The sequence below is a fragment of the Apis cerana genome, linkage group LG13 (assembly GCF_029169275.1).
Source record: "Apis cerana isolate GH-2021 linkage group LG13, AcerK_1.0, whole genome shotgun sequence".
Classification (NCBI taxonomy): domain Eukaryota; kingdom Metazoa; phylum Arthropoda; class Insecta; order Hymenoptera; family Apidae; genus Apis; species Apis cerana.
This window is the reverse complement of record NC_083864.1, coordinates 2,506,737-2,517,950: the sequence shown is the minus strand read 5'-3', so window position 1 is coordinate 2,517,950 and position 11,214 is coordinate 2,506,737. Positions and strand designations below refer to the sequence as shown.

Genomic DNA, 11,214 nt, shown 5'->3' with positions numbered 1-11,214 from the left:
ACTGGATTACCTTCAACAATACCGGAAGTCCAGTTTGAACAAAAATCAGCAAGATTTGTGGAGATCTATAATTTTAAAGGAACAAACCTGGACGAATTTGAAATATAAATTCAACTAATTTATAAATGCTTACAATAGTATAGTTTAATTTATAGTTTAGTTTAATTAATATTTAACTTCTTGCTTTATAATTTAATTTAAGAAAGGATCAAGAAATACTATTTAACTTTGATCAAAGCTCCAAATTATAAAAGAATAAAAATTCAGAATTATTGATATTTTTATAAAATCTAATAATAATTTATAATAATTTAAAAATTACGAAAAAACTTTAAAAATTTGTATCCCTATTATATGATAAAAACCTATAATATTATAAGAAATTTTTATTAAATTAGATATATTAAGGGATCGATGGTTATATACTATCATTAGCAATTATTTTTATGTATTTGAAATTTTCTAATATAAGAAACTATAAGTTTTTAATAATACTTGTAAAATTTTTGATAATAATATCTTTTTTATTTATAATAATTAAAATATTATATTAATTAATAAATGTATATTAATTAATAAATTAATGTCATATATATATATATGATTTATTCATATTCATTTTTCATTCATATTGTTTGTTAATCAAAATTGAAGTGAGAATAAATATACAAATATGCAATAATATTATTTTCATTTTTGAAATTTAATTGATTTGATTTCAAAAAATATCTACATAAATAATTTATAATAATCTCGATCATAATCCCTATTTAATTACAATATAAACGCATCATTAAATATATTTTAATTTGAAATAATATTAAATCCTTTTTGTAATTTTTATGTTTATCGAATTAATAAGGTATAATATATCTATTAAATGTAATCTTTTTTTATTAGTTTCTATATTTATTATATTTTAATAAATATAAATATTAATAAAAGAACATTGATTTTAATTTTATTTATAATTTTTGTTAAATTTACAAATTAATTATCAAAATTGATTATTATTATTATTAATTAAAAATTTATAATAAATTCCTCATTTTTTCGAAAATGCGAAGCTTTATATATTTTTAATTTAAATTTTTATAAGTTATATATATTAAAACTGACAATTAATTTTTTTATTAACAATTTATGCTAATTTATTTATATTAAATATTTATTAATTTTAAAAAATTGAAAAAAATACCAAAATATCTTTATAATTTTTTATATTGATTTTATAATTTTATATTGATTTAAAAGAGAACATCAAATTTTATATTAATATTAATTTTAAATATTCAAAATAGAGAAAATATAAATTATTAGAGATAGAGAGGAATGAGAGTATTTATATACTTATAAAAGATAATATATAAATATATAAATATATATTTTTAGATAAAAATATTTTTATGTATCAATTGATGCACTATTTTATTGTTTTTAAAATGTATTAAGATACATAAATCGAAAATTAAATTAAACTTAGATTAGTAATTATTTATAAATTTAAATTATACTCATATCATATCATATTATAAATATTCATAGTAAATGTTGTTTTTTACTAATTACTAATTATATTTTAGAGAAAATACCATTATATAATATTTTTTTTTTTATTTTTAACAAATTATACATGTAATCATATTCGTTATATTTACACATATCTATATATATATATACACATATTATATTACAATAAAATATTAATAAAAAACAAATTTTTATATAATTTTCTTATGTTATAAGTTGTAAAATTTTTCTATAGTTGCTTTCACTATATACAAAATATTTTTATAAGTTTAAATCGAGCATTTAAATTATTTTCTTTAATATTAGAAGTGAAAAGAAAAGACTAAATAATATTTAAATTAGTTTTGAAACATATATTTGTTGACAATAAAAAATATTTAGTAAAAAATCATTTTTTTAAACCATTGTAATCTTTTTTCTTTGAAATTAACGTTCATTTTTTATAATATGATTATAATGATTTATAATATTTTTTATAATATATTATAGCTTATCAAAATGAGTTCAATAAGTTATACGTCTTAATCTTAAAATGATTTTGAAAATGAACAAATAAATTTCATTATTGAAATATTCAAAATTAATCATTAACGATCTTCGAAATTTTCGTATAAAATAGAAAATTCATTGATATTTATCACTTTATTTGTATTTTTATAAGAAATCTTCTTTTAAAATTTGAATATTGTTGATAACTTGATAACAAAAAAACAAGTATTTTAAAATATAAAGTATATTAAAATATTAATTATTATATAAATATATATAAATATATATTACAATTCTTGAAGATCTTATAATCAAAAATTATTTATAGAGAGGATCAAGAAAAGATTATGAACCGTTTGGTTATAGTATTTTCGCTATGCACTGACATGCGTATATATACTATATATTAAATAAATTTTATATCATAGAAATGCTTTGTTTATTAGCGATCTGCTAACAATTTTCTAATTCAGTAGAGTTCTATATTATAGAGTGTCAATGACTGTATTGTGCGAATTATAGGATTGAGGCCACGCTATGTTAACGAAAAAATGTGAAACAAGTAAGACAAAGAGCGCGAGTCATCGATAAAAAAATTATCGTTGTCGATAAACAGTGAACATAAAAATGTCAAATGTGAAAGACAAAGTGAGTGAAAAAAAAACAGACAAACAAAGGGGATACGATTTTATAATCGAATAATTTCTTTTATTTAAAGCAATTTTTATTATTTCAACAATTTCTGTTCAATATAGTGCTATTATAATAGCATTTTGAATATCTAATAAAATAAGGTGAAATATTACTCTTCTTGTCATTAATTTTATATTAATAAACAAGTATCTTCCTTTCATTTGAAAATAATAGTTGAATTCGTCTTAATATTGCTGGCTATAACATCGTGTTATGCTGAAAAATAATTTTAATTTCAAAAAAAAAAAAATACGATAATCTGTGTTAAAAAAATTATCAATGTAAAATCATTGATTTTTATTTTTCATCATCTAATATGCATATTGAAATTATTTAAATTTTTAAATACTTCGTTATTTGCTTTTACTCTTTTAATACTAATAAAAATTTAAATGCTTAATTTAAAATTGATACTTTATATATAATATATATATATATATATATATATATATATATATACAAACCATGTAATCCCTCATCACATGAAGTTGTTGCATGGATAAAAAGAATTTTGAAAGTAGAAAAAACTGGTCATTCTGGTACTTTAGATCCTAAAGTATCTGGATGCTTAATAGTATGCATTGATAGAGCAACAAGATATATATATATATATATATATATATATATATATATATTATTAGCATATTAAATGTTATATAGTTAAAAATATGAAATTATTAAAAATAAAAAAAATGTTATATAACATTATTTTTTTCATTAAATGATAAGTTATACTTTATTTTCTAGCAATTGATAAAGATTAAAGTAAATATTACATCTCGATATGATGATATATCGAAAAAGCATTAAATACGATAATATTGTTTATCATATAATAATAATATCAATATAACGTTAAGGATATGTTTTATATTTTGTTTTCGCTAATCCAAAAAATAATTTTCTCTTCTATAATACAATTACCGCTCAGTATAAATTAATTAACGTTGAGATATTCCATTATAATTCTTGAAAAAATAGCTTTGATTGGTTCATTATTTTATGTAAGCGTGATATTTATAAAACAATTGATAACTGATATGCTAACTCATTCTGTCAGAAATACATATTCAATATAATAACAAGAATTTTATATATATGTAGAAAAAAGTCGTTCAAAATTTTATTTTTCTAATCAATGTTACTTATTTTATCAATTTTCTCTTAGATAAAGTACTATGTATAAGATAAAATTATATATCTTTGTTATTAAATTTTATTATTATATATTAAGTTATATAAAATTTTTTTTTTATACTTTTAACAAGTTATATAATATTTTATAATATATTTATAACAAATTATATAATGTAAATATGTTTCTTTAACGATTTTTGATAATGGTTCTTTTTTTTCTGTAATGCATATGTACATATATATATATATATATATAATAGTCACATATATAATGTATATATATAGATATATTGACGACTAAAATGTCGTATGAAGAAACAGCAAATAGTATCGACTGTTGGTATCTTATGTAATAAAAATATTCATTATTTTCCAACTAAAAAATATGTATTATTAGCAATGATACATAATTTGCTAAAATATATATAAAAAAAATTATACATATAATATATTTCTTATTACATAAGAAGATTGGAGGGAGTTATAAATTGTGTTATATAACATGTCAGTAGATTGAAACAGAAACCAGATTGTGAAACATTTGTTATTGAACTTCAGTCTGTGTGAAACTTCCGAAGAAAAAACATTACTTTTTATTCTATTCATTTCGTTACATATTCTTATTTTTTTTTAAATAATGGAGTGGAATAAAGAAATGACATTTCGATTAATCGAATTATACCGTGAAAAACGTATATTATGGGATCCTATGCACGCGGAATATAAAAACAGAAGTAAGAAACACAGTGCGTGGATTGAATTAAGTAAAGAAATGAAAATACAAACAAACGAAGCGGAAAAAAAAATGCGAATACTTGTTGGACAATTTCAACGAGAAATAAAAAAGGGAAAATATGAAGGTGATGGAATAGATGCTTCTTATAAATCAAAATGGATTTTTTTTAAACCTTTTCTATTTCTGAAAGATAAGACTCATATAAAAGAAAAAATACATAATTCAATAGAAGAAAATAATTCACTAAAAAAAACTTTTAAACAAATATCCATTGAATCACAAGATTCTAATTCTAATATTAGTCTTTTGATAGAGGTAAGCAAAACTTAATAGTAACTTTAATATTTAATAAATATATAATTTATTAATATTAATAAATTAAATATTTAATTATAATTAATTTTTATATTTTACAATTTATTTTCACAAATTTATTACGATTTTGAAATTCAAATCTTTTCTTAAATATTATTAGAAATATTTTGAAATATTATCATTAATAATATTCTCTAATAAATTATTCAAAGTATGATAAATATTTCATGGTAAATGATTTCATGAAATGTTATATAATAAGAAAGATTAAAAACACTAATAAAGCTATAATGAACTAGTAATAATATTCAATTTTGCGAACATTAATTTTTTACAAGATATTTAATAAAATTATGATACTGTTTAATATAGAATATTATTTAATATAGAATTTAATATAGAATATTTAATATAGAATAATATTTATTAAATAAATATTTAATTATATATAATTTAACAAAAGACTGATTAATGATAATTTTTTAAATATTATTTATTTTTTTTTCAATATTAATTTTTTAATATTATTTGTTTTACAATTTATAATTTATAATATATTAAATTTGTCACGAATTAAAATTAATTATTTTACTCATTGTTTAAATAAGATATATATTCAATAAAAAAAATGTTAAATATTTATTATATTATATTTATTATATTATATTATACAAATTTTTTTTCATACATATTGATTTATTTGTTTGAACTCGGCTTATATCCAACACTATGACTCGATGTGTTTTATGATCAGACTATTTTAATTAATAAGAATAACAAAGCCGAAACGAAAATTTAAAAAAAAAATATTATTTGAAATTATCTCCAGAAATCTCTAATTAACCGATTATCACATTTTTGGAATAGCCTGAACTGAATTTCTTATATTTAATTTAAAGAAAACAAGGTTGTCTTTCATATTTTTATATATATCTTTATTAAAATTAATTACAATTAATTACAATTAATAATTATGTGTTAATTTTTTATTTTTCACATATAAAAAAATAATACGAGTAATAGATGTATTTTTTGAAAAATATATTAAAATTGCAACAATGATTAATCATTCAACTTTAGAAAAAAGAAGAGAATTTGTGTATTACTTTCTTTTTTTATCAATTTTTAGTGAACTTGAAATATAATAAATTAATAACGATATTTTTTATTTAAATATAATCAGTTAATTTTCGAATTATTAGCAAAAAATTTTCGAATTTTACTATTACATCGAATTCTGCTTATATATATGTATACATTCATGACAGAATATGCATTAAATTCCCATTTATAGAAATACAAGATAATAACAAATATGTATAACGTGTGAATTTATAAAAAATTTATTTTCTAATGGATGAATAGGATCATTTTCTAAGATTTCTTCAATTACATATAAATATATGTATAATGAGAAAGATAATATGTAATTACTAAGTATGAAATTCATATTGTTATCATTGTTTGAACCATTTGAATTATTTAATTTCGATTATTCAAAGAACTTTATTTATATTTTATTTTTTGATTCCACAAGTCCTTCAGAATGCTCAAATTTATATGGATATACACACTTGGACACACTTGGACACACACACACACACACACACACACACACACACACACACACACACACACTAATTTTTAACTAAATATATATTAATATATATGAATATATTAAATCAATTCATTCGAATATTTGCCAAATTATATAATATATATAAAAAAAAATGCTTCAAATAAATATCGAATAATTTCATAATTTGACGTAATTAATTTTAAATTGCAGATAGATATAAATAGGACATATAACTTTGTTTTTTTTTTAAATAAAATCACATATTTTTTTATATATTATATATTTTTTAGAAAAGTATATTAATCTTATCTATAATAAATTATATTAAATTAATTATATAATAAATTATATAATAAAAATTATATAAAAATTATATAAAATATTTATTATTATATTTATTATATTTATTAAATTATATATATAAAAATTATATAATAAATTAAATTAAATAAATATAATAAATATATAATTAGTATAAATATTTTGATTTGAATATCGCAGTGTTCTTCGCTTAAAATGATTCGCCGAATAATTTAAGCTTCCATGAACATAATATTGAATGAATATATTTGTAAACAAGAATTAATACAGAACATATGAATGGAGATCAAAGATACAAGTATCGTCCAATTCTTAGTATTCAATTATTTTTACGAATAACTGAAAAACTGCTTAGTAAACCATTTATTAACTAATAATAGAGAATGAATTTATTTCGAATGATTTATGATTTTGAATTATGGAACTATACGCGTTTGCATTTGATGAATAGTTTATTCTTAATTAATGATAATTTTATAAATTATATAAAAATTTTATAAATTATATAAAAATATATCGAATATCAAAAATTGAATAATGGAAAAATATTTCTATATTTTATTCACATATCTTATATATTAATATGCATATATAAACATTTGTTTACAAATATTAAATATGGAAACTTATATCATGCAAATGCTGATGATGATTGTTTTCATGATAATCAAAACATTCAAATCAAAATATCTCTTGAATTAATAATTTTATATTTTTTCATATTCTTATATAGTTTTATATTCTTCATACTTTATTTATAAAATATTAATAGTATAATAAAAAAAAATACATAATTCAATTTAAAAAACAAAATTGTCCTTATATATTTTCATAAAAAAATTAATTATTGCATATTACATTTATAAATTACCTAATTTTTTATTATTTTTTTTTTAGCTATATATTATCGATTTGCTGCATTTTCTCATATTTATTTATATTTCGAAAAATTAAATACAACGAATATAATATCGAATTTGAATGATAAATGAAATTTTTATTTTTACATTTGAGTAATGTTTCATTTCATATGTTTATTCGAATAATAAATTCTGATTATTTGATAGAGAATAGTAAAAAAAAATATTTTGTATTGTATATTGTTAAGAAAAAAATACCAAAGTAAGTTAAAAAAATGAGTAGTATTAATGAAATTCTTCAAGATAGAACTATCATTGGATTTTTATTTATGAATTTTGGATAAATTTAAATAATTTCTAAATTACTGGATAAATTTTATGATTTATGTCATCGTATATTCAATATTTCAATATTTTATATTCAATATATTTATTACAATTAAAATATCTTTTATAATTAATGTAATTAAAATAGTTACATAATAAATCTCATTCAAATTCCAATCATTCTCTTTCAATATTATCTGCATCTCTTTAAAAATGTGATTAAATTATTGATCTTGATTTTTTTTTTTTTAGAATGATAACTATTCAAATTTACAAATGAGAGGACAGACAAAATCAAACTCAAGTGGTATCAAAAAGAAAGCAGATACTATAAGTGAAGAATCACATTCTGTATGTCCAAATGAATTACCAAATGAAATAAGAACACGAGATGAATTTGACGTTTTTGGGGAAATTGTTGCATACAGTTTAAGAAAATTGAAAAATAAGACAATTCAAAGTCATGTAAAATTCGATATATATAATATTCTTTATCGCGCTGAAATAGAAAATCAACAAGAATAATATTGAACACTATCATCGTTTTCTAAAGATTAGATAAAAATTCTAGTAGCATCTATAAACTTGGATATATAATATTTATCTATATAATATATATCTATGTAATATATATATATATATATTAATATATAAATAATATATAAATAATTCGAATTCAAATAAATAAAATATAAAATAAATATAAATACATAATAAAATATAAAACCGAAGTTACAATAATTAAATTTATAATAATAGTAGTAATAGAATTATACTTAATATTTATCATTACTTAAACTCGTACTTATATAAATGATTAAAAAATAGCGGTGTATATATATATAAATGCATACATATAGATAGAATTCAATGTATAGAAATTTTTTTACAAATAATGTAAAAATTAAAACCACCTATCGATTATACATATAAAGAAAAAAAGTCAAAATAATGGCTTTTATAATATATTTCAAAGTCATTAAAATCAATAAGAAATTAATCAGCAGGTTTACTCAAGGATCTCAAGATATTTTTGTTAAATCGTCATCGAATATGTACCAATCAATAGAAATTTTAAATAATTGAAATAAAGTATGATTTTATTCGACCATCAAAAATAAGTGACGAGATGCCAAAGTTTATTCCTTTAACCTTGACCTGATTCAAATAACTGCCTAACAAGGCTGACGATTCAACTTGACCGATTACATTAAGGTTACTTCGATTCGTGGCTATATAAACAATCGCTTTCTAGAGGAAATGATTTAGAACGTCGATTATTTTATTACATACTATAGATAGTGAAAGTGTATCAAAATTGAACAATTACGGTTTATATTTTATATTAATTATAAAATATGGAATGTTAAAAAACGAACAAATGTCAGAAATGGGCGTAAAAATATGATACATTTCTTAAAGTACTATTTTAGTAATTATTTTGTATGTGTTAAAAGATAAAAAAATCGTTGAGTTATTTTTTCAATTAAGTTAAATATCTGGTAATTACATGGAATAGAAAATGTCTTATCGATTTCAATGAAAATATATTTTCTCTTAAATATAATATGAGAATTTTTTGAAAAATTTTGTTTTGTACAACATTTATTTATATATATCTGTTATTCGATTTTAATTTTTAAAATATTCGCACAAAAGTAAATTTTTATCATTATATATATGTAATACCATATATAATATATTTTTTAAGAATTGAAATTGTTAGATAATTTAGATTAAATTTAAATTAGATTATTTACAATATCTGAAAGATATTTTAATCTCTCATTTATTTTAATTTTTGATGAGTAACATTAGAAAATAAGAAGTTTTAATAATAAGTAAGCAAATAATTAACAGTATAATAATGAAATTAATTTTTATTTCTTTTTTTATAAACTTTTTATTAAAAGATGTTAAATTTTTACGAAATAGAAGTAAAGGAAACATAAGAAAATACAAGTAAAGGAAATATCTATTCGCGCTTTGATCCCATTCTCTCGAAACCACGAAATTTGATATCGTGTCAATGCTAGTTAGTTGGTCAGTTAATGCAAGTACACCGTTATATGAGCCTTTCTTTCTACTATCATTATTAAGGTAAGAAGTACGTATGTAATTTGATTTATATTATTAACAATACTACATTTTAATACTGAATGTTGTTTAATGTATTATATTATATGTGGACATACTTTACGTAAATATTAAATAAAAAATATTGAAAAATTTAATAATTCTCTATAATTGTATATTCTTAAATTTTTATTGAAATTTTATTAAAATTATATTACATAGAATATATAAAATGATTATTCAAAAAATTTTATTTCGTAAACATTTACTGTAAACTAGAAACAAATTGCGAACAATATACTATATTTTTCATATGTACGTTATATAATATTTTAATTTTCAGTAAATTACAAAAGAGTCATTTAACACCGTAACTTGTACTCAAAGAAATATTCCGCACAGTTATCAAAAAAATATCCTGTATTTTATTAAGAAATAATTCTATAATTAATATTTTTGCGGGATATGTTTGAAGAATCGATTCTAGAAAACAAACATGAAAATTATATTAACACAAGAATTATATGTACAAGAAAATTATTATTTCGATATAAGAAAATTATACATACAAGAATATTGATTTATTTATTAAATTAAAAACAATAATTAAATTTTACATAAATAAAAAATAAAGCAAAACAAAAATAGAATAAGACAATCTATTTCAATCATTTTATTGTCTTGCTTTGCTTTTATCTCGCTTCATCTAATGCAAAATCAAATTGCTCGTAAATAAATAACTCTCAAACTATATTTTTATAAACTATTATATTTTAATCTCTAAAATAAAACTCTTCTTATTATATCCTACAAATATATTAACACCGAGTATACATATGTTAGAAATTTTCTTTTTCATTATTCTATTCTTATTAATGATAAGTACCGAGCGGTCACTTATAGTCTTTTTACCAAATGATAATCTTTTCAACTCTGTAATCTAAGATTATCGAACAAGGACAGTATATTATCATTAAAAATGTAATTTCTTTGAATTTTCACAGCAAAATACGATATTACGTTATCTCCATTATTATTGTTAATAATATAATTAAATAAAAGCATGTCATGCGAACAAATTTGCCAATAGCAAGCATTGCATAATTGTAATATATCTTTGCCTAATCTAGCAGTAGTGGAAATAATATGAT

General features: G+C 18.6%; 1 protein-coding gene across 1 annotated transcript; it reads left to right on the top strand.

The window, feature by feature from the left end:
- The first annotated feature begins 4,351 nt into the window (after positions 1-4,351).
- On the top strand, positions 4,352-9,108 carry LOC114578127 (uncharacterized). Its single transcript, XM_028669138.2, has 2 exons — positions 4,352-4,900; positions 8,240-9,108. The coding sequence occupies exons 1-2, from the start codon at positions 4,487-4,489 to the stop codon at positions 8,510-8,512; spliced, it is 687 nt and encodes a 228-aa protein (XP_028524939.1). The 5' UTR covers positions 4,352-4,486; the 3' UTR covers positions 8,513-9,108.
- Positions 9,109-11,214: the final 2,106 nt, after the last annotated feature.

Excerpts from the sequence above, each read along its gene's own strand:
- LOC114578127 (XM_028669138.2), top strand. The coding sequence starts at position 4,487 with ATGGAGTGGAATAAAGAAATGACATTTCGATTAATCGAATTATACCGT. Across the intron at positions 4,901-8,239 it reads ATATTAGTCTTTTGATAGAG|AATGATAACTATTCAAATTT; the intron begins GTAAGCAAAACT and ends TTTTTTTTTTAG.